Source organism: Tachypleus tridentatus, chromosome 6 (assembly GCF_004210375.1).
Source record: "Tachypleus tridentatus isolate NWPU-2018 chromosome 6, ASM421037v1, whole genome shotgun sequence".
Taxonomy (NCBI): Eukaryota; Metazoa; Arthropoda; class Merostomata; order Xiphosura; family Limulidae; genus Tachypleus; species Tachypleus tridentatus.
Window position 1 is genome coordinate 51,369,217 of NC_134830.1, and position 26,278 is coordinate 51,395,494.

Consider the following 26,278-nt stretch of genomic DNA (forward strand, 5'->3'; position numbering starts at 1 on the left):
TCACAAGTTAAGCCTAAGTTTGACAGTTAACTAGTTTTTATACTGTACTTGTTAAAATAAAACAATGAAAAGGTGGTGGTTCTTTGTCACCAGAATATCTAAATACCCAAATTTGTGGAGAGTATTGAAATATCGTCAGTTAGGTAATTGTTATGCATGACCTTGATAGTATTTTAAAAAAAGTATGTTGGTATTTTTTGGTGAGAAGCTACAAAATGAACTCTCTGCACGCTATTCACCGCGGGGAATCAAATCTCGATTTTGTTTCGTTGTAAATCAGAAGACATACCACTCATCCACTGGAGATGTGCTGAAAAGGAAAAAAGTGTTTTCGAAATTTGCGCAAACCTACAGAGTTATCTGTGTATCTGTAATCATGAACTAATAGTCTAGAGGAAAGGCATTTAACTAGTTAATAGTACCCACCGTCAAGGCTTCTCTGACCGTGAATTTTTTTTGACCGTCACTTTTAAAGCGCATATATGGCCCCAAGTACGGAGTACGTTCTTGTGACAATAAAAGGGGAACCATAAACTCTTGGATTTACAATCCGGACACACCAACCAGGGACCGGCCCAGGAATCGTTTTAGTTTTTCTTTTATAATGTTTGCAGCATCACAAACCATCCACTTTCCACCTACATCCCATGCAGTCATGAAATACAGGTTTCTCGTCTGTACTGGTCTAAGTCACTAAGATAATTTCAGCACTTATACAATATTAAGAAAATAAATAATGTAAATTAGAGATGACAATGATAACAGTGAAGAGAGCAGTGCTTTGAATATTATCTTAATTAAGGTGAGTTGGTCTAAGAACACTGATCTCGTGTGACTCCTGGCCCTTGAGGTACCCTTGTTGGTCCCCTAAATGACATATCTAAAGGTTAGTAGTATTAAATAACTATACGAACACTTAAACTTACGTAAATGTACATGACACGACTGGCCAACCAACCTCTATTTATATATTTGAAATCTGTGTTTTGTGAACTTAAAATATATTATTGTTCTACGTATAATAAATAATTCCCGGTGGCATAGCGATATGTGTGCAAAGTCACAACTCTAGAAATCGAGTTTTGATACCCGTGGTGGGTAAAGCACAGATAACTGTATAACTTTATGCTCACTACAAACAAATGTGTTCTATGTATAATTATTGTATCAGTGAAGGTGAGTTGATTTTGTAAACCCAGGTATGTTTTTCAACTTATTTCCTTTTGTTATCATTATTTCTATAAGCTCCAAGAGATACAATGGTAAAATAATTTATTTTTTTTTACATTTTTTTGTGAATAGGAATATTGTAAAGATATTTTGTTGGGTATATCTGAATGTTTTTAATTTTCGTCGTCATATTTTCGACGGACATTACGTTCAGTAAAATAAAATCAGTTGTTCGGTGGTAGAAAAATATTTAAAGCGAATTGTTTCGTATGCTTGAAATATTTGGTTTGGTGCATGCGTTAAAGTGATTTATTGAGAATATTCTATTATTTTCTCGAATTGACATTAGGGGCGCTGCATCTGCAAGATGGTTTTTATAAACTGGGTCAGCACGTCGGGGATACTGGACCAAAAAAGATGTGACACACACAGCTTGTGTTGTCAGCACTAACTTTCATCACTCTCCCCTGACCTCCCTCCCTAGCTCTTTCTGAAGATACGGATCTATTGCCATAACTCAGTACTTATTCATTGGTCGTATTAGTCAGGACTAAAGTTCGATAGTTGCTATAGTAGCGCTCTCTACTGCCCTTATAAGAAAACCAAATTGTGTACTTTCAATGATCTTTTTTTACAAGTACACAAAATACTTCACTTGTCTTTCAGGGTTCGTTCTGCATACTGTAATCCCCATACTGACTTTATAACCACATTGTAGTCGGGTTGTTATACAGCGACCTCTAGAGCTGAAGGTGGTATGTGGACGGTGATACAAGTGTTGAAACATTCTACATAGCACTGATCAAACAAGTACCATAACATTCTACACAGTACTGAAGAGATAAGTACCTTACATACCGTTCTGTGCAGTACTGAAGAGACAAGTACCTTACATATTGTTCTACACAGTACTGACCAGACGAGTACCATACTGTTCTACACATTACGATACACTGCTTAAAATGACATAATGCAATTGACAGTATGTTCACCTTACCTTACATAACAGTGTCCAAAAATAGTTGTTAATACGGGATTTACTTACGTATTATTGTGACGTACACATAACTTTCAGTTACGTGAATAACGAAAAGGTGGCGTGTAGTTCATTTTTTAAACTTACATTAATATTTATTTCTACATAATATATCCAGTTTTCGGGCAAATACGTAAAAAGACACATCGTCAACAGAAACGACCCCCTCTCCCGAGAAAATCGTGGCTAAGCCCATAAATGCTTACCTCATTCCAATTACGGCATAACTTACGATATGTAATGTGTACGACACAGTTATATCACGTTTAACTGGGCTCATACAGCTATTTTGTGGGTGTTCAGGGCGTCTATAAGTATGAGTATGTATTATCCACAGTTTAAATACGTGTACTGTGTTACTTTCACAAGAACAACTCTTAACAGTTGAGTTCAACTGGGATTCTTCAAAAAACAACTGGAATCTTCCCAATAACAACCAGTAATGAATCGGTTCACCTGGAGTTCTCCCAGAAACGACCATCAATAAATCGGTTCATCAGGAGATTTCAGATTAACATTGAAACTTTGATTTCGTGTTTCATTGTAACATTTTATTACGAATTTTCCGTGTAAATAACTTAATCTACCTACTGTAACGTAACCTACTTATAACCTGTGTTATTTTGTTTGGTTAGTGGGAGTATTGATACTTTGCTGCTTGAAATATAACCGTCTCTAATTTAGCAGTGATAGACTAGAGGGAAGGCAACCAGTCAACACCACCCACCACCAGTTCGTGGGCTACTTCTCACCAACGAATAGTGGAATTGAGTGTAACATTATAACGCCCTCACAGCTGAAAGGACGAGCATGTTTGGTATGACGGGGATTTGAATCCGCGACCCTCGGATTACGAGTCGAGCGCCCTAACCACTTGGCCATGCCGGGCCTATTTCAAGAGTAAAGTTTCATTTAATGACTTTTCGCTAACCTTTAACCCTTACTGATGGAGCCATATGGACCTCTTCGGCTTTTTAAATAACTTTGGTGTAAACTTAATTATTTCAACAATATGCTTGCAGGTCCATGATTTTATTGGTTACAGCTCCGAACAAACCCTTTTCAATAATTCGACATTTTGTCTCAGAAGGATAAAGAAGCCATACCTGTACTCAGTATCGTAAGTGATTTGTATAGAAAGGTAACTACCCTGTGACCAGTAAAATTTGTTCAGTTATTACACTAGTTTTATTACCAACAACAGAGCACTGCTACTGTGACTCGAGTGACTTATCCACCAATATTTCAAGATGCTTTTCTTCAATCACTCCGTTAAGTGGTTTCCCATCTATGTTATTATGATAACCAAAGTGCATTAGTTTGTATTTACAATAATTAAAGGTCGTTGACTAAATATTTGTGAAACTTACAGTGTGATCAGACATATTTTATAATGCCTAGACATCTGCAATATAGAAATACCCAAGAGTTTAATGTTATCATTAAATGTTACCGGTTTATTTATTATGACCCTATTAATATCATTACTGTAAATAACAACAAATATCCAAGCACTGACCTCTGAGGCATTTTACCAGAAGTAGGGGTTCAGTCTGACTAGAAGTTATTAGTAACGACCGTTTGCTTTCTCCCACTCAACAGTCCAGTAACTCATCTTTCCACAACAGACGTAATCTCCTAGCTAGTATTTTGTAGCATCTTATCAAAAGCCTTTAAAAATTGTTTAAATAATAAGTAATATCTTGACAAAAAAAAAAATAGTAACGCAAAATGTCCCTTTGTTAAACTCGTGTTTTCTCCTAGACTATCCACAGTTTTCCTCATTATAGAATTAAAACTGGCTCGTTTATTTCCAGGGCAAATATTACAATTTCGTTTAGAGATAAAATAACATCAGCAACTCTCCAATCTGAAGGTACCTGTCCAATTCTAAGGCACCTGTACAATCTCAAGGGAAAAATATACATGTAAAAACGGCTCGTTTGGTTTGAGAATTTTTTTTTACGCAGAGGAGTGAACAACGTTTCGACCTTCTTCGGCCATCGTCAGGTTCACAAAGAAAGAAAGAGGTAACTGACAGGAAGCTGACCAAATGCTTGAAAGGTGTTGTGTAACTGAGATTTGGAATGTAGAAGACGTGCTAAGATGTTTGAATATATAATTTTATATTATTTATTTTATTATTATTATTTATTATATTATTTTAATATAGGTATAAAGGTGTTCCTTTGTATTGGTTTATTTTGGGCTTGAGTTGTTGTATAAGTAAGGCTTCTTTAATTTTGCATTTGTTTATGTTTGTTTCTTCATTTAGTATTTGAGTGTTTTCTATGGTTATGTTGTGTTTATTTGACTTGCAGTGTTCGAAAACATATGAAGGTGACTTTTTATGTTCTTTGAATCTGGTTTCCATTTTTCTACTTGTTTCTCCAATATAGAAGTCGTGGCAGTTATCACATTGTATTTTATAAATAATGTTGCTGTGGTGTTTGTCATTGTAGTTTTTACATAGTATAGACCTCCGTTTTGTACCTGGTTTTCGAATAAATTTGGTATTAACTGGAATGTCATATTTTGTTACTAGTTTTTGCCAAATGTTGGTTATTTTTCTGCTGATATCGGGAATATATGGTATGCAATAGTATATGGTTTCGTGATTTATTGATTCGTGGGATACATTTACTTTTGTTAGTTGATTTTGCTTTTTGTCTAGGTGTGTGCGTATAATGTTTTCTATGGTTTGTGGAGGAAACTTTTTGATGTTCATGAAGTATTGTTTTATTTTGTCTAATTCTTCGTTAATTTTATCTGGTGAGCATAGTTTTATGGCTGTGTTTATTTGGTTTCTTAGTATGTTGAGTTTTTGTTTTGTTTCATGTGCTGAGTCCCAAGGAATGTATAGTCCAGTATGGGTGATTTTTCGGTGGATTTCTGTTTTAAATTGTGTATCGGTTCTTGTAATTTTGAGGTTAAGAAATTATATTTGATTGCTTTCTTCTTGTTCTCATGTGAAGTTGATGTTGGGATGTGTAGAGTTAATGTGATTGAAAAAAATTAAGTGTGTGTTCTGTAGATGTGAATCCCGCAACCGTGTCGTCTACATATCTGTACCAGTATAGTAAAATAAATAATATAAAATTATATATTAAAACATTTAAGCACGCCCTCTACATTCCGACACTCAGTTACACAACCCCTTTCAAACATTTGGTCAGCTATTGGTCAGTTACCTCTTTCTTTGTGAACCTGACGATGACCGAAGAAGGTCGAAACGTTGTTCACTCCTATGCGTAAAACATTTTCTCAACCCAAAAGAGCCGTTTTTACATATATATTTTTCTCTACAAGTGGGTTTTCTCGACGTCACTGAATCTTAAGGGGACTTGTTAGATCTTAAGGTACCTGTCCAATGTCTGTGAACCTACCAAAAAAAAAACACGAGAAGATCGTATATTTTATCTCTAATGATTTTTTCCTGAGGGAAACATTGTTGGTCTGATGCTTTGTCCATATGACTCTCAGTGTTTTCTACAAAATGATTAGGGTCAAGAACATAGCTTGCAGCCCCCTCTTACAGAAACAGATGAAAACATTTAAAACTTCAGCCATCACATAACCATCCTTTAATGAACCAATCGCCATTTTAACATTGTGCTTAAATCACTGATCCTAGTTTTTACATTATCAGCCAGCTGTTTCTAATTTTTGGTTTCCTAATGTATTTTTGACCAGACCTTTAGTTTTATTATAACTCTGTATACCTCATCTTCTATCTGTCATTTTAAAATTCTTAAACGTACAGCGCTTTTTGTTATTTTCTACTTTATTTGTTGAGTAAGCCGTTTAGGTTTTGATCTTTCTCATTATCCTTTTCATCATTTAGGGTAGATCTTGAAGTAAAAGGATTTTACTTTAAAAAAAAAAAGTCAGTTTTGTCCCTAATCACCTTTTAACTCATTATTCCAATTCACTAATAACAAGTCACAAACATAATTATGAAAATATTACTAATTCCAAAATGCCCCCTCATTTCAACTCTTGCAAGGACATCTTCATTAGCGGTTAGCAATTAATCGAAAATCCTTTGCAAGGTCACACTGAGGTCAAGAGAGCGTAGTTGGCATCCTAAATGTAATATCTACACTGAAACGAGTTATTTGACAAAAGACGAAATACATATTTCGACACGAGTTCCTCACTTAATTCCAAAAGTATGATTTGACCCAGGATGTTATATTTGATTGGCATTAACAAACGCTTCAGTTTTAATAAAACATTTTTCTCGGTGTATATCTATATTTCTTTCAATTTGTTTTTCTTTTAAGTTATATTTTATCATCTTATTCTTCTTTAAAGTAAACTTATTAACATATTTTATTCTTAATCAATATTTTTTCTACACATTTATTCAATACTTTATCATTATCTTCTTCAACTCCATTATATCGCCAACTCTTTAATGCTTAAATCACTGTTTCTAGCTTGCACAAGATTAATGAACGTCCTAGTAGTTTGTCAATAACCGATAAGTTTTTTTCTCGCTTAAAAAAAGAAAGAAAAAAGTACTTGATCGAAACGCCCTCTAAAATAATTTTAAAAACTATATACATATTTTAGGTTATTTTCTTATTTTAACTTTCCCAGAAAGATATAATACATGTATGAAACATACACCAAGTAACATAGTATGGAAATGTTATAGTGGGTTAAGATTAAATGTGAGAAATGTGTTTATATCATGACACATTAAAAAGAATGTATATATTTAAATATGTGTCTGGTTTGTAATTATGGAGTTATTTATGCGAATTCAGTCATTTAATTAAAGATTGTTTGTTTGTTTTTGAATTTCGCACAAAGCTACACGAGGGCTATCTGCACTAGCCGTCCCTAATTTAGCAGTGCAAGACTAGAGGGAAGGCATCTAGTCATCACCAACCACCGCCGACTCTTGGGCTACTCTTTTATCTTTTAATGAATAATGGGATTGACCGTCACATTATACGCCCCCACGGCTGAAATGGCGAGCATGTTTGGTGCGACCGGGATTCGAACCCGCGACCCTTAGATTACGAGTCGATCGCCTTAACCCACCTGGCCATGCCGGGCCTTTAATTATAGGTGTGGTAATACACGACTTCAGAAAATATGTTGAACAGAAGTATAAAACACAGTGTCGTTAGTACTAAAACAGAAAGTACAGAGACATTGAAGTTTTATTGAAACACAGTGGACCCTGACTGTAGTTACCTTGTGTAGTAGTCTCTGTAAGGCTAGTTAGTGGAGTGTATGTTGTGAAAGAACCACTTGAGCTGTATAGGTAGTCTCGTTTGGTGTAGATGTGTTATCTTTATTGGAAGTAAAAAACAAACAAACTGGATTTATCATTTTTTAAAAGGTTTATGTACAATATCCCTGTTTAAAAATGGAGATGGACTTGTTGAAGAAACTTTGTAATTATGCCCGCGCTTTGCTATGTTGTAAAATTATGCAGTGAAATCGATGTAATAAGTGTTTCATTCAAATAGCGTTATCCGGTTTCTAGCGTTGTAAGTCCGCTGTCATACAACTAGGGGGCAAAGCATTTCGTTCTAATGGGTGACAAATTTTCATTTTAAAAATATTACACCAATGGTCATGGTGTAGCTTTATAGGGTCTATGGTAAACACTGTGACCAGGTTCATTTAACAACTACTGACTTGTAGATCTGGTGATGTCCGTCAAGAGGCTTTTCTTATTATGGAAAGGTTTCATTTCTCTGGCCTGCATATTCTGCGCCTAGTGGTTAGATCATTAAATCTTGCTACTTCAGTCTGTTTTCTTTTTAAACACCACGTGAGTATCATCGTTTAAAGTCCAAAACTTAGGTTCGTCAACAATAAGCACACGGAGTGCCACGTGATGAATCCTGAAACGTGAAGTAACGACTCTAGCGAGATGCTTCACTAGATATAAGCTATAAATAGAACTCCAGCTTTGTAGAGCCTAACTTGTACTGTCGAAACCGAGTATTGACCGCTTGTTGCCGGGAAACCCAGCTTTGTTTACCCCGGTTCTCCGCGAGTTTTCTATTTCTAGCCACCGGAGCATCAGCCCTTGAGATAAAAGCATCTTAAATTGCTTATTCAACCCCACACTTGGGTCTAAACTTAGAAAGCTTTCAGCTAATAATGTATGTAATGACAACAGGGAAGCGAAGGCCTGACGAAGAGCTATTACTCACTCACAGGAAAAGAAAGATGTGACGTTTACGCCATGCGTATTGTCACCATTTCTTGTGTTTATTTAGTTTGAGTGTAACTATACTGGCGGGTATAACAAGGGACGAACAAAACATTTTTAACTCACGCTGGCCTCGTGATAAAAAATAAAACGTCCGTTCAGCATGGAGGGTGGAAATATTAAGGTGTCACTTTTGTGAAGTGTGGTCATTGTTGGGTAAGTGTGTGTCGCATACAAAAACGGTGTAGCGTTCATGGTTTTCGACCTCAAAAATACAGTTGTATCCTTACTTGTGAGGAAAAAGTATATAATTATAAACAAGAACTCCACTCGATTAACCTGCAACGTTTAAATATCTTCAAGAAAATATATAAACATATGTTTATATCCAGTATGGTAACACGGTTGTGGACGTAAACTCTGCAACTATAAGGTATTCGATAAGCATAGGTTCATGACACATTATCATAGGTCAATACCTCTTGTAGCAATCAGTGTTTTAAATAAGATGTCACTTTGTCAGAGATCAAGGCGTCATTGGTTTGGTTTGGTTTTTGAAATTTCGCACAAAGCTACTCGAGGGCTATCTGTGCTAGCCGTCCCTAATTTAGCAGTGTAAGACTAGAGGGAAGGCAGCTAGTCATCACCACCCACCGCCAACTCTTGGGCTATTCTTTTACCAACGAATAGTGGGATTGACCGTCACATTATAACGCCCCCACGGCTGGGAGGGCGAGCATGTTTGGCGCGACTCAGGCGCGAACCCTCGACCCTCAGATTACGAAGCGCACGCCTTAACGCGCTAGGCCATGCCAGGCCCGCATCAAGGCGTCAAGTAGCAATTATTTATAGAATCGCGATACCTAATAAAGGATTGAAAACTGAAGTAGCGATTTATCGTCTTTAAACCAAATAACACCTGAAAGAGATAAAGATCCTACGTACTAAAATTATCCAAACTAAAGGTGAACGAATTCACAGAAATTCATTTATTTTATTACACACCTTTAGCGTGAAAAATGGATATAGTCTAGCGATTGACTAGTTGACATTATAACAGATTTCAAGTCCTTTGATAGTTAACTAAGTTTTCTTACGAATTTATTTCAGTCCAAAAAACAAATCAAAAGTAATAAGTAACTTTCTTGCCATTACTTGAACTCGGCAAAAAAAGTATAACACTTTTATTTTGATTTTTAAAACCATTATGTCTAATCAGTGTAAATGGCATTATAATGAACTTACCTACACGTTTTCCAATGTTGTATCAGTGTTACATTTGAACACCAAAATGGCAGACCTTTCACCAGATCAGTTAATACAAGGTACTTAAAGTTTCCTGTGAAAAGAGACTGTTGCTGCTATTTTACTGAATATCAAACGTATTTTCTGTTTGTTTGAAGTTAAGCACAAAGCTATACAATGTACTATGTGTGCTCTTCTCACCACGGATATAGATCTCCTTATGGCTAATATATCTTTTTGTGAATAATATGCACAATAATCTATAGATGGCGCTATATGTATTGTGTTGGATGCACTATTGTTATATTTTCTATATAAAATATTTGTGACATTAGCGGCTTGGTATCTACACAAATGAAACTATTCAATATATATATATAAAAACGTTGTGGAAAGCACTTTGTAAGTATGCTCTGTACAGATACTGTTTGTTTGTGAACACAGATCAATTGACATATTGTAGTGAGAATTCTCTGTACAGATATTGTTTGTTTACGGACAGAGATCTTTTGACATATTGTAGAGAGCATGCGCTGAACAGAGATTGTTTGTTTGTGGACACATACATACCAGCTACTTGTTTTAGTGTAAAGAAAGTGCTTGTGTAGATTCATAGCTACTGATATTTGGTCAAGATAGTTCACTGTAAAAAGTACTTTAGTTATTGTATAAATAGATCTGTTAAGGAACATGTGAAGATGTGCTATATGATTACGACATATATACATGTATATATATTCTCACAGTGTGTTAAAGTGCATATTAAGTTACATTGAGTGTGGTGGATATAATGCACTGGATAAAACCATATTATGGTGTCACGGTTTATTACGTAACAATATATTTAGTCAGGCTACGTGTTCTAGATTGGGAAATTAGATGAGTACCATGTGTTATAAATTTCCAACACCTACAACAAATAACGTAACTAAATATATTGTTACGTAATATACGTCCAGGTGGAAAAAACGTTAAAACAGGCTTTTGATAACCATCATGGACAGCCCATTGTGTTCCCTAACAGCTGGAAACAAACAAACAAAGCTTTGTTATTTTTATATTTATACAAGTGTGAGAAATCAGTTGGATAGAACAGTAACTAGATGGTTGTGACAAATGGAGTTCAGTTAGACGGGATTAATGTCATAAGTGGGGAACTCCGGGGTTCACTTTGAAGACCTTTACTCTTTTGGTTCACATAACTGAAGGAATGGTGAACAAAGTGGATCCAGTAACTTTAAGGTGTTTCAAGGGAAGCCTTGATAAACTTTTCAGTGGTAGAGGTTGGCTGTGGGTGTTGTAGATGTAGAAGACTAGATAATAAACATTATTGTATTACATAACAACATATTTAGTCATGGTACGTGTTGTAGATGTGGAGAACTAGATAAGAAACATTATTGTATTACATAACAACATATTTAGTCATGGTACGTGTTGTAGATGTGGAGAACTAGATAATAAACATTATTGTATTACATAACAACATATTTAGTCATGTTATGCATTGTAGATGTTGAGGACAATATAATAACCATTGTATTACATAACAACATATTTAGTCATGGTACGTGTTGTAGATGTGGAAGACTAGATAATAAACATTATTGTATTACATAACAACATATTTAGTCATGCTACGTGTTGTAGGTGTGGAATACTAGATAATAAACATTATTGTATTACATCACAACATATTTAGTCATGTGTTGTAGATGTGGAAGACTAGATAAAAACATGTGAGTATGCATGTGGGCTTGCAACACTATAAGTTGGGTTTTGATACCCGTGATGGGCAGAGCAAAGATAGCCTATTGTGTAGTTTTGTGCTTATCTACAATCACGGACTAGACAATAAACTTGTTATATTATCTGCTGCTGATGTGGGAACATGGATAATAACCAGTTATTGTATATAATAGCTGTTTCATTTTTTTCCGTTATATCAATGTCCGGATTCCGCAATACAACAGTATTTGTTTCTCTTTTGCTGCTATACTGCAAATGTTACATTTTTTTGTAGTTGAGTAATATTTGTTTCCGTTTTGCTGATATACCAGAAATGTTAACTTTTTTTTAGTTGAATAATAATTCAAGTTGGATGATAGCATTTTTTTCCTATTATATCAGAGATGTTCGAATTTTACAGTTCCTGCAACAGTTGTATGAAAACAAATGTCTTTCATAGTGATTTGTTTTTATTTTTAAAATTATAATTCTGTCCGTTTTTGTGTCAATCTAATTCGATATGCGCAGTTGATCCATGTTTGTTTGTTTCACAATAACCATCAGTGAATCAGTTTTCTGTCATTTTTAACGAATAAATACAGAAACGTGCGCTTATTTAAATTCCACGCGTCTCCGACATTGCTTCACACACCCGTCAAGCGTTGGTTCCTTTAGTAAATCAGCTGTTCCTGTTGTACTTTTTACGTGCAGTTCTTGAAATTATGGCGCCCAGGACGACAATATCAGCCGTCCAATTTAAAGATTCGGTTAGACAATAAAAGCAACTCGGGTTAGTGTCGCCGAGATATAGCTATGTGCCCCCAATGTCTAAGTATCTGAATTTTCCTCTGAGACGATAAATTACTGTCTTGAATTAGCTTAGCAAAAACTTATTTACTTAGAGTTTTGCACGCGCTATTCTCAGGCATCTTTGGTTTCTCATATATTTTATAATGACGAACGTAATACGGCTTCGTTTATTCCATCTGGTCGTTGTTCTCTGACGTTTTAAAACTTGAGGCTTTGGTATGTCAAGTTTAATTGTAGCTTTGAAAGAGAAACATTTTTGCGACAGAAATAAGACCCGTTATTGCTACTTAACCAGGCTCGGACGAAAAACCTTTGCAACAAGGCGCCACCTACACTAGGGCGCGTCTAGCTGTGTCCTTGAACTGTTTTTTTGCTCAATCTTCAAATTCAGGACTTATTTTTATTTCCTTTACTACTGCAAGGATCTATATAATGAGTGGTATTTCTTGTCATGACACCTAGTATAAAGAAACTGACCAAAATACATGTGAAAGTACTAATTTATTATTATTTTTTTCTATGGAACATAAGTAACCTTATTGGGTTGCTAATTATATATTTTTTTTCTTTTTCTGCGTGCTTGTGTAATTAGACACCCTGTAATAAAAAAAAAATCATACATCCGGAAGCAATGTAGTTCATAACTAATTTACAAAAATGTTGTAAATAAAAAACAAACTTATTTGATTTGTAGTTCTAGGGTTAATTGAATTATTTGATGTGGCATGTATGTTAAAAACTTTTTTTTCCCTTAAATGAATGCTGTTCGATAGAGACTTGAATTGAACCTACTTTCATTTATCAATTAAGAAGTTTAACTTTGGCCAAAACTTGCAAAGTGAAGTTAGGCATTTATGTTTTTAAACCAACATATAAAACTGTACGTAGTAATTTCCCCCTCTGCCATTTGAAAACATTCAGTTTTAATGTCTGTAGCAAAGTGCCCTTACTGTTTGTCCTTCCTACAATACAGACATTACTGACTGTTGTATTTTTCAATTTTTTTTTAGATATTTAACCTTATTTTACTCTTTTCAATTGATTTATCGTTTTAGACCCTCTCCCATTTTCAACGTTGATGTTACTAAACGTAAAATTTTGAATTTTACTTTCTGTAAACAATCTCCAGTTCTGTACTTTTGCTGTTAAACATTGTCTCTCTGAAAATTCCCTTTCTATTTCGGGCTGACCTATATCAGTGAATAGTTCACGTTACTATCTGGAGGTGGGGAATAAAGTAGTGAAGTCACTGGGTTACCAGTCTTGGCGCAACATTACACACACGCAAGTGGGTTTTTCTTCCCTCGGGTATTTGGAATGCGAAACCTGTAGAGTCATTATCTATAATACTTAGCCCCTCCCATTAGCCTTGACGTCACCAGTATGTCCCTGTTATTTGGTATTTTCGCATTGGTTATTAATATTAATAATAAATAACTTTCTTTTTCTACTCAGTAATACTGTAAATGTGTTCCACATATCGCGACATGAGTTGTAAATCTGTAAGTTATTGACTCAGATTACAAATAGGTTCAGAATTTACATTCACCCGAGATATCAACTAACCGTAAAATGTCTAGTTTGTATCTACTTATATTTACCTTAGATGTTAACTAACCCTAAAATTTATGCTGTTTCTACTTACATTTACCCGAGCCCGGCGTGGCCAGGTGGTAGGGTACATGTCTTTTAATTAGGGTCGCGAGTTCGAGTTCCCATCATATCATGGCTGCCCTTTCAGTGGTGGGGGCGTTATAATGTAATAGTCAATCTCACTACTCGTTGGTAAAAAGGTATCTCAAAAGTTGGCGGTTGGTGGTGGTGATTAGCTACTTTCCCAATTTCTTACACTGTTAAATTAGGGAAGGCTAGCGCAGATAGCCCTCGTGTAGCTATGCGCGAAATTAAAAAAACAAAGAAACAAAGTAAAATGCATACACAATCAAAATAAACACAACTAGTAGTATTCACTAAGTTAACTAAACATAAAAAACACAACTACAGATCTTTATGAATGGAGAACTACTTCAGACTGCTACATCTGCAAACTTTTAGGACTTACATTCGACTCAAAACTAACGTGGGTAAACCACATAAATAATATTAGAACAAAAATTTGGCGAATAACAAACTATGCTAGGAGTCTTAAGTGGTAAAAACAGTGGAGCAATGGCAGATAACATCATAAAAATATATAAAACGTACATTAGACCCATCATTGACTATGCAGCCCCTGCATGGATAAAAGCAAGTAAAAAAACTACTTCAAACAAAACTACAAATGATACAAAATACATACAACTGCTTATAAAGTACCCAGAACAACATCATCTGAATTCATGCATAAATACGCACACACAGAAACAATAGCAGATAGACATAGTACAATAAACTATTCTGACAAAAACTGGAGAAAAAATGAACTAGTAAGTGAACTTGACAGGTACTGTTTACATGATGAGGATAGACCTAAGCACCTTTCCCCAGTGAATGTATATTTTCTAAATAAATAAATAAAAGGCCACCTATAAACTAGACTCCACATTAGTTTAGGGGTTAATTACTAAAAATTGAAAGGGTTTTTTATGTAAGTGCTTTATAGTTAATACCTAATTAATGAAAATGCAAATAATTATGGAACTATAAAGATACATTATTTATTTGCACCAAGTGTTTGTGTAGATTGTGTATGGACATTGTCCTGAAAGGGTCTGAGTAAGTCCAGGTTACTCTGGCCCTCGTGTACAATACATAAATACACTTGACAGTTACAAAACTGACCCTCCTGGGTAGATAAACATCAATACCCAAACACCTATAAGAGAGAGAGCGAAATGCATACACAACTCAACTATAGTCAGTAGGTGACCGCCCAGTGATAGTTACAATTTTTTTAGTTTTTGCAATACAAGTCAAAATTGAATGAATAAACAAATTCGTAGGTCCATAATAGATGAATGCAATCTCAATTGATAGATTTTAAAAGGTCGGAGGACCAGCCATTTCTGATAGTTTGTCCTGGTTTTTAAACACTAGCAACAGGAATATTTTAGTCGACATTACAGTGTACAGTTCATTGCATGGGCTAGATGTCAAGATATGACAGGAATCTTTCAACGTGTTTAATGAGTAAGAGATGTAACGTTTGTTGTTAGAGCACTTGGAAACAGGAATCTATTTTCTCAGAAGAGTTAGATTACTAAATCTAACCTGATGCGTAAAAATGGGGCTAACACTATACAAAAAGATAACATCAGATAAACGATTAAAAACATTATCCATCTGTTCGTGAGAAATTGCAACCTATTAGTTTATATCCTGGGTCGGTTTTATCGTAAAAGTTCACAAATTTAACCAAACTATCAATTTAACATTTTAATTATTAAGAAAAAGAAAACAACACGAAAACGTACATGTTCAGACCAACGGATCATCACCAGTCAGTTGGTTTCTTTGCACTTATGATTATATTTTCATTACATTTTAGCGTGTGACTCTTGTTTTTAGAGTCACTGTGACCAAAAAAAGTCATGGACTCACAAGAAGTTTCAAGGATAATTTAAAACATTATTTAAAGGACAGTCGAGTCCGTTTGAATCTATGGTTAACTCCTTATGTTCTACTTTAAGATGGTATGTGTTTAAAAAGCCAGTCGGGTCCATATGATTTCAGGGTTATCTTTGTATGTCAGACTTTTAGATGGAATGTGTTTCAAAAGCTAATCAAGTTCATATGATTCCAGGTTAGGGTGTTATGTTGTAACATGAAATTTTCCAGTGAAGACTGTTTATCGTTGTATTACAGGATGATTCTAAATCACTAAATCTTGCACCACATTTGACAATATTTCTTTTCCCTCACAAGCTCACAATTCAACAGATACAGATTTATTGACAAAAGGTTATCAGTGAAAGTCACGTGTAATATATAATAATTAATGTATCCACCAGTCTGTGTAAAGAAATTTAAATAAACCTGTTTTCACATCCTGTGTATATAGATGGATTACGCAGTATCATCGACGCAACTCTGACCGAATAGGGTTATAGGTTGGTAACAGATCATTTAGTTTCGGGATCTTTGCTGATGAGGTACAAAGAGTGTAACAGATGATAACATAATGCACGTTGTTTACATATATATTAATTTGGTTTCTCTACTTTACGTAATACAAGGCTTTCAACTTGTATAATGTTTGGTATTTTTAGAAGTGCGATTGTTCTACACCTACTTTATTAGAATTTTCTATAGTCGCCACTTCAGTGAAACCCTGATTTTTCTGAGTGGACAGTTCTTTGTAGCGAGATAAACCTTCTCCATAAATATCAGGATTTGTTTAATTAATTTGTACATTCTTTGATCACTTATACTTACTTATCTCTGAACAGTAATTTATTCATACGGCACCTTCTAATTGAGCAACTTCCTTACATGTTACATTATGTAACAAAATTTTTACTTTTTCTTGTTCCTGGGAAGAAAGTGTTATTTCCCAATTGCTTATGCCTAAAGTAAATGGAAAAGACCTATTTTTCTCTTCAAACTTTGCTTTTATGACTTGGGAGCGTATAACGAGAATATGATGAGAGACTATATTTGAGGGATGATGCGTAAAAGTGATTTACATTACAGTCGCAAATCTCAAAAAACTACTCACTTCTAAACATTTTTGTTCATTTCTGTATAACTTTAGTATAAATACATGTAAATATTGATTCATATGTTGTTTTATTCAGACCTTATGTAAATGAAAATATGCAATTTTGCCAGTTTTTACATAGAATATAGGTTAATTTCTAAATTTCATTATCCAGGTCACAAAAGCAAAGTTTGAAGGGAATAATGGCCATTTTCTGTACTTTTACGACATAAGCAATTAAGAAATAACACACATTATCCAGGAACAAAATTTGTGTTACATTGGGTTATCTAACCACCCTCTTAGTATTTTATTTCAAAACCTTACTGCTGTAAGAAAAAAATGTTGTTCAAAGATTTTGTTAAGATAAACAAAGAGAATATTCTTGCTCCGAAAATTCAGAAAAGCCAAACAATGTTCATTCTTAAATTTTTATCGCTCAATAAAATCACATGACTATATTGTTCAAACTAATGAAATATTTTTCAAAAACAAAATATCGTATAATAACGTACAAAGTAAGAATACACTGCACGATTTTCTTTTAATTGCTTCTAGTTTCTGATTTACTGAACCTGTTACTTGCTAATTTTACTAAGCTTGATTTACACTATGAGGCAGTGCTAGGCCTAATTACTAACTCTACTTATATACTGATGTTTGTATGTTATTACAAATAAATTTATTTCTTGTTACCAAAAACTAGCAAAATTACGATTTCACATACATTATATTGAATATAGTAACTCATGAAGTTAATGATGCTTACACTTAATACCATTAAAAATTTTCCATCATCCTTTGTTACTTCATCGCCAAAGGACGTTGAATAAATTAACCACAGTATAAATTCGAGAGGATTTCTGTATCCAAAACAAACACTATATCATCATTACACTGCTTGTTTTGTTTAGTGCAAAGCTATACAATGGACAGTCTGTGCTTTGTCTACCATGGGGAATCAAACTCCGTATTTTAACGTTGGATGTTCATAAGCCTGCTACTGATCAACCGGCGGACTATCTGTTATGTAATTCAGTATCAAAGATAACCTATTAATTTAAACTAGTAGAAAGCTTACAAGAAGCTACATGATTGGTCCACATTAGGCTAACGTTGTGAATATTTATCCCCATTCTTTTATCGTGAATGAAATTCAAGCAAATCGTCAGTCATTTTGGTATACTTAAAGAATAGCTAGTGGTCCATCGCTATAGTTTATTTGTCCATTGACCAGAAGACTGACGTATACAAGGGCACAGCATTCATATCTTGAATAAGAAAAAAGTCCTGTTTATAACGGTTTTTGTGAGTAAAACCCAGAATAAGATCCCGAGCTGGATGAAACGAAAAAGAAAAAGAAAGCAGTGGATAACGTTGTTAGTGGATGAGGCTAGGGAAATGTTGGGAGTGGGGCTGAGTAAGAAGCTTCCCACCGTCACACATTACGTTGTTAGTGGATGAGGCTAGGGAAATGTTGGGAGTGGGGCTGAGTAAGAAGCTTCCCACCGTCACACATTACGTTGTTAGTGGATGAGGCTAGGGAAATGTTGGGAGTGGGGCTGAGTAAGAAGCTTCCCACCGTCATACATTACGTTGTTAGTGGATGAGACTAGGGAAATGTTGGGAGTGGGGCTGAGTAAGAAGCTTCCCACCGTCACACATTACGTTGTTAGTGGATGAGGCTAGGAAATGTTGGGAGTGGGGCTGAGTAAGAAGCTTCCCACCGTCATACATTACGTTGTTAGTGGATGAGACTAGGGAAATGTTGGGAGTGGGGCTGAGTAAGAAGCTTCCCACCGTCACACATTACGTTGTTAGTGGATGAGGCTAGGGAAATGTTGGGAGTGGGGCTGAGTAAGAAGCTTCCCACCGTCACACATTACGTTGTTAGTGGATGAGACTAGGGAAGTGTTGGGAGTGGGGCTGAGTAAGAAGCTTCCCACCGTCACACATTACGTTGCCATGCGAGTAACTGACATATATATAGCATTGCACAATATTTTGTTTTATTTTCCAAAGTTATATTACGAGGTGCTGATTGTTGTAATTTAAGTCATCTCGTACGACGAAGAAACGATCATAGACTCAAGAACAAGGTTATATTTATTTCACTGAATGTTTCGTTTCTGCAGTTTCTTCAGTAGCGACATATTTACTCACGAACCAAATAGTACGGAATAAGTTGACGCGGACAAAATAACTTCATTAAAAACAAAACTAATATATACGACAAGATCGTTTTCTAATTACAGGAATATAGGCTAAATTTTAGGGATTTTTAATATTAACATAAAAGGAGATACAGAAGATAAAATAAAGAAATGGAAAATAACTTATAAAAAGAATAAAAATTATTTGAAAAGTAAAGTAAACTAGGGGGTATAGAGAATAAATTCTGATAATAATGTAATAAGCGAAACGTTTTATTTATGGTCAGTAAAATCGTTTGCTGTAGTAAATACGATAATCAGGTTTTGATGTACTTTTTCTACATAGTGGCTCGTTATGACGCTGCTATCTTTATTGAGTTGAATGCACAAGACATTTCCTGTATTTAAAATTCATCAAACATGCAAGAAGTTACATTGTAAATAAAGCTGTTGGTTGCGTATCTTTTGGGAAACATTTGTTTTTTTTTGTGTTATCCGGAACTTATTAATATTTGTTTTCATATTTTCCTGGTTTTTAGTAGAACTATTACAGGTAAACCTAACCCTCGTATCTCTTTTTAAAGTCTGTACGAGATAGTCCAAGTTTCAAAGTTTTACGTGTCACCCTGTTTAAAGGCAGTAAAACTTCTCCTTTAGTTTTGTACGTAGTACTTCTGAAAACACCAGAGGTAAAGCTATATCATTCGTTTGTTTGTTTTCGAATTTCGCGCAAAGCTATACCAAGGCTATCGGCGCTAGTCGTCCATAATTTAGCAGCGTAAGACTAAAGGGAAAGCAGCTAATAATCACCATCCACCACCAACCTTTGGTGTACTCTTTTTACCAACGAATAGTGAGATTGACCGTTACATTATAACGCCTCCACAGCTGAAAGGGCGAGCATGTTTGGTGTGACAGGGATTCGAACCCACAACACTCAGACTACAGGTCAAGCGTTTTAACCACCTGACCATACATTTCATTCAGTTTTAGTAGATCTGTAAGCTTTGGTTGTTCTTTATGGCTAGTCCTGCCATTCCTTTTTTTTTTTTACGTATGAATAGGATGATGTGAATCTGGGTGCACGATAACCAGTTTATATGAGAGATTTTTGTAAACTCTTTTTATAAAATGACGTTTTGTGTGTGTTTTCTTATTGCAAAGCCACATCTGGCTATCTGCTGAGCCCACTGGGGGAAATCGAACCCCTGATTTTAGCGTTGTAAATCGGTAGACATACTGCTGTACTAGCGGGGGAGCAATTACTTTGTGAATAATGAAGAATGTCTAGAAAAAATGAGTTGGAAACTTCCTGCCAAGAGTTCTGGATTATGTAAACTGTTGAAACACATATGACATCTTACTTGTCAAATATAAAAAAAAACAACTTACAAATAAAAAAAATAATCGATATAAGAATATTTGAGAAGAAGTTGTAGAAACAAGTCATTGAGTGAAGTAAATATAAAAGTCGTTCTGGAGTTTTTGGTTTTCTTTCATCCTACAGACATGTTTTTTCGGGCAAATTTTAGATTCCTTGTGACGTTACAGAAACAACGAAATAAACAGATATTCACGTGGTACGCGAGAGTCTGCGAGAAAATTGAAGATGGTTAAAAAGAAAGTTTGTTTCAGCCGTGTTGGTAAATGATGCAGTTTGACTTTTACAAGCCATAGTTGTGCCTCTGCTTTCCGAATGTTCTACACAATTTACAATTCACCCCAGCAGTCACCATGACAACGGGCTGTAGCACAATTACCGATAGTAATAGTTTCGATCTGTCTTTTTTTGCTTCTTCCTACCTTTCTGTTTATTCGAATGTCTTCCCCATCTTCTTTAACAGTTTGGACAATTCATTGGGCTCCAGTGGCCATCACACTGGTAACCACGTTTAGTTCTGCTTTAAAACCTCGTAAACCAGATTTAGGTTTTGAACTTGGTTGTTCGAATCCCCGTCGCACCAAACATGCTCGCCCTTTCAGCCGTGGGGGCGTTGTAATGTGACGGTCAATCACACTATTAGATTATAAAAGAGTAGCCCAAGAGTTGACGGTGGGTGGTGATGACTAGCTGTCTTCCCTCTAGGCTTCATTGCTAAATTAGGGACGGCTAGCAGAGATAGCCCTTGATCAGCTTTGCGCGAATTTCAAAAAAACAAACAAACAAACTATAAAGAAGAAATCCAGGAAAAATCATATAAACTTATAAAGTTTAACAAATTATTACTCATATAAAAACAACTTAAACCTTACTTAAACTGATCACAACTAAATATACTGTATAAAACACAAAATCACATGAATAAATATGAGTAGGTAAGATGTATCATAATCACAAGAATAGTCGCTTTGGTGATTAATTATAATTTTTTACAACCGTTCATTTTTATTGGAACTTTTGTTTTATTTTTACCTAAGATCGTTAGAAGTATATGATATCGTAGATTTTATAAATCTGTACCACAATACTTGACCAATTACATAGGATACAAAGAACGCCGGTTGTTACATAGGATTGTAAGAACTTTTGGTTTGTTTTGAATTTCGCCAAAGCTACACGAGGGTTAATTTTGCAATGTAAGACTAGAAAGAAGGTAGCTAGTCAATACCACTCACCGTTAACTTTTGGACTGCTCTTTTACCAACGAATAGTGGGATTGACCGTCACTTATAATGCCCCGGTCTTAGTAATATTATTTTGATTTACAAAGTATATATTGTTAGTAACCCACAAGTAGCTTGATGTATAAATAATTTAGGAAAAAGTATGTTAAAAAATCAATGAGTTACGAACGTCATACGAAATTCTAGGTTCAGGTTTCCTGAAATTCAAACCAAACCTTAAAAACATGATATAAAGCTTTAAAACGTCCTACGTAAAAAAAAGTTGAAACGAAACATTTCATGTGTAAAAAACGAAACTCGTGAAATATTCAGTTCCTGGGGAGTCAACGATAACTTTATGAAGTTTCAACTTTAAAACTTGAGTACCGATGAATATAACTAGTGAAAACTTTCATTTGGAAATACTTGCCATGTGGGAAAGATGTATAATGTGTGTGTGTGTGTGTAATGTGTCACGCCGAAGGCACAGAGAAGACACATTATTGTATATGTTTAGAGAACAGCTACATATACTTTTGTCGATTAACTCATACGGGGGGGGGTAGAGTTGAAAAAATAAGCATTAGGAAAAGCTCTGAGTTGTGAATTAGAAATTCATATGAGACAAAAATATTAAAAAACAAATAGTTGTAAGTAAATACATTAACAACATGCTTGTTCTGTACAAATAGTTGTAGAAAAGTAACGATCTTTTTTCATTGTTTTTAAACAGAACGAACAAGATTTGGGGAGTAATTAAACAGATGCACGTTAAGGGAACGTATAAATTTGGTTTCTCAACTTTATAAGATGTGATAGGAGGTTTGTGCTGCCATCTAGTAACCAGTTTCATGAACAAATCCAAATTGTCCCCAGGTATGACATACTATTCTTAGTTGTAAAAATCAACAGGGGTTTTCCTAGTGTACAATTGTTCATCTGTAAAAATATTGTTTACAGCTGAAAATTCACCGATATAAGTGATTTAAAGTGGATAAATACTTTTAAGAAAACGTATTTAAGGTAATAAAATTTTATTCTAGAGTTGATAAATAAATATATTTACTAGAATATTCATAATTTTTTAAATAATTTGTTACTAGGCCTAAAGGAATGTGTCATGTATTAAAAATTATGAATTTAAAATATAACTGTGCAATTAAAACCTTCCGTAACAAAAGCTCTGAAAACAAATATAAACCCTAAAAATAAAGTAACAAGTCATATTTGGTCCTAACCAAGAAAAATATATTTACTTGAAAAGTCAGAGTGTAGATAGTTAGAATCTAATTTTTCATTTATTCAAAGATGGGGGGAGAAAAAACTTCATTATCATCTTTTACTGAGGTTATTTGTATTACAGACGCCAGACGAAATTTATAACCTTAATAGCGAAACCTTGGAACGTTACTAAGTAGACAATGCAGTTAGAACTTGAATTAAATAAATCTAACAAGTTGAAAGATAAAAACTGGTAATATTTGGATATTATAGATCTCTCTTCTTACCTTGTATGTTACGCACAGCATGCCCTTTATGAAGCTTAAAGGGTCAATTTAGAAGACATAAATAAAGAATCAAGTTTTAAGTATACCGAAGATCTATTGTTGTGAATATGTTCGATAGTAAGCATAATATTATAAATCTTGCTATAGAGGAGAGAGAGAAATATTGTTGTTTTATCCCTACATAACATCCACGTATCTGTCATGCACAGAGTATTTGAACTTAAAACGCTGAAAAGTGTAAAATATTAGGCTTTTATTGGATTATCTGAAGATTGACTAATAAGCCTGTTAAAGAAATTAATTCGACTATTTATTTATTTAAAGGGATACAGACATCTCGGATGCAGTGTATTTGTAACAGATATTCGAAAATTCAACAGAACAATTCTGCAAAAGTTCTGTTTCTTTTATAGGAAGATGTATTACATTACAGCACAATCACAAAATCTTAAGCTAGGCCTAAATTTACACAGGTTGCAACGTTGAATTAAAAATTTTAAAAATATGTATTTCATAATTTAATGCAGGAAAACTGTTTTGCAATCTACGAATCTAAATGATTCTTCTGTCTAACAGGTTAACCCCGTGTGTATCACAATCTCCTATATATAAAGTTACATTTGAAGTAGCCTAAGACGGTGAATAAGGAACATTTTTACAAATGTGCGAGCAAAGACAACAGTGTTAGATTGATTTAGTTATCTGTTTCTCATAATCAAGTAATCCAAGACAGTGAATGAAAAAAAAAAGTTTCTACAGACAATATTGTTAGACTGACTTAGTTATCTAGAGCCACGTTCGTAATAAACAAGACGATGAGTGTATGTGTGTGTGTTTTGTTATAGCAAAGCCACATTGGGCTATCTGCTGTTTCTACCGAGGGGAATGGAACCCCTAATTTTAGCGTTGTAAATCCGAAGACTTATCGCTGCCCCAGCGGGGTACCAAGACGATGAATACATTACTTTTAAAAACTTGTCAATGAAAGCAAAGAAGAATATATAATAATATTAACAACACATCTGACATTTCCATGAAATATTAGGACTCGTCACTTGTTACGATCACATCAAATATTACAGTCTTAATATAATGGAGAAATGGCGTGGTCACCTATATATCTATCTATTTATGTGACCGAAATAATAATGTTATCATCTGTTGTGCCGATATACAAAAGATTTTAATGCCAGAAGTATTGATTGACACGTATAAAATATAGCTCCATCTATTTTAAATAAAAGGTACATTCCTCACAACAAGAACACGACTTTCATTGGGACTGTACTTGAGAGTTTGGTCATGTCTTTGTTGAGAAACTGGAGTTCATAAAAAAATTCAATAAACGTTACCACTTTTAATATATAAAAACATTACACTTTGTATCAGTAAATTTTATGAAAACTTTTAACTCTATACGTTGAATCATTTTGATGGAATCAGCCCTTTATGACTAAATAAAACAATCTGAATACTTTTTCTCTGCAGTACCTCTTCCCCCCAAAAAAAACTTGTTAGAAAAGAGTTACTTACTACATGTTATTTTACGAATAATGTATAGATACTACGATTAGTAAATACTAGTACATATAGCCACCCATAGGGCTGTGTTTCTGTGAGTTATTTTATAGTGCATAAAAGCGTCTGATTGGTTTGTTTCGAATTCTGACAGTTACATAAACACTTTAGGAAAATTTATTTAAAAAACATCGTATTAAGGAACAAATCCCAGCATGAATAATATACTTTTAAACCGTAATTTGATGACATTAAATTACTTAGAAAGGAGATCTTATGAAAGATGGTTATTTAAGCAAAATTGTATTATGATATCTTATTATAAGCACGCGTTTTACATAGTTAAACACAGTGCTTACTTATCACTATGAAAGCCTTATCTTCAGCATGACCTTGTGAGAACGTTTTGATTGACATCAGCTTGATCCTCCTACAGTAGGTAAATCTGAAGATAGAAATAACGCTAAAAACCAGATTTGGATACCGGCGGTTAGCACAACACAGACGGCTCATTGTCTAGTTTTACACTTAGCAACCACCCAGATTATGAACTTTAAATATTTGACTTCAGCTTCACCTGTCGGTGAGATTTTCATTTTTACCCGCGTGGTTTGGTGTCGGATGGGATGTGCAATACAGGAGACATCACTACGTACAGTGTACACGTGGAACGGTCGGACATCTATTTTATATAAATGACGTTGTAGGTCAGTCTACTTATGTGAACAGATTTTTATGATATTCTTTTAATCTATAAACGGAATATTATAGCAACGTCACTCACCACCCGCGCACGTGAGACACGCGTGGTGTATAAATCTATAAAAGTAACTAACTATATAGTGTTCTGTGATAATGATTATTACATTTCAAACCATAGCTAACGCGGCACATACTGTTTTGGTGATCCATAGGCCTACTTACAAGAGGTTCTCTTTCTTTGTTGTTTTACTAACTGACCACCACTCACATACATATTCACACACAGCTTTTGTTCCTGGACGGTACATACAAGTAACTAACTATTCTCTGTCTCTCCTCCTTCAATTTTGCAAAAAAACAACAACACACACAAATAAAGAAAAACGTTACGTCTCTGGTGATTGAAGTAAGTAAATAGTACTAGTTTCCTAGGTGGTAAATGAACTTTTTAAGATACTCAAAAGAAATCCGAAAATGTACGAAGAGTAAACTTTATTCATAAACAGTTCTATATATTTATCAAAACGAGTCATCTAGTCCTCCGCTGTCCATAGTTTAGTACACAAGTACTTGACCAGATGATTTCGTTTGGAGACGTTTATTTTTTACTTTCGTACTCAAGGTTTTATCTATCGTAGTTTTTATTATTTAATAGAGAATTGTCTTACACTGAGGTGATATTGAAGTGCTACATTTCAATAATGTATCAATTTCGGCCCCCCTCTTATTATTCAGGATCAACCGTCATCAAGCCTTGTCTTCTTTAACTTAACCAGTTAAGTGTTTGTGAGCAGAAATGAAAAAGGCCCTTCAGTGACACAAGTCTACGAACTTCTACTGCCATAAACAGGGTTCTCGATACACGTGGTGGACATACACAGATAACCTTTTGTGTAGTTTTGTGCTTAATAACAAACAACAACAATGAAACAGATTCAGATCGGAGCTAACCCTATACAAGGTTACACTTACTGGAAATCA

General features: G+C 34.6%; 1 protein-coding gene across 11 annotated transcripts in view; it reads left to right on the forward strand.

The window, feature by feature from the left end:
* LOC143252484 (histone deacetylase 4-like) overlaps positions 1-26,278 on the forward strand; it is a 111,789-nt gene that overhangs the window by 16,221 nt on the left and 69,290 nt on the right. For 6 of the 11 annotated variants that reach the window (XM_076504684.1, XM_076504679.1, XM_076504686.1 and 3 more), the window contains exon 2: positions 22,303-22,445. The exons of the other annotated variants lie outside the window; for them this stretch is intronic. In XM_076504684.1, coding sequence (XP_076360799.1) covers positions 22,421-22,445 — 25 coding nt within the window. In that variant the 5' untranslated portion in view covers positions 22,303-22,420. The remainder of the gene's footprint in view (positions 1-22,302; positions 22,446-26,278) is intronic. 11 annotated transcript variants of the gene reach the window in all.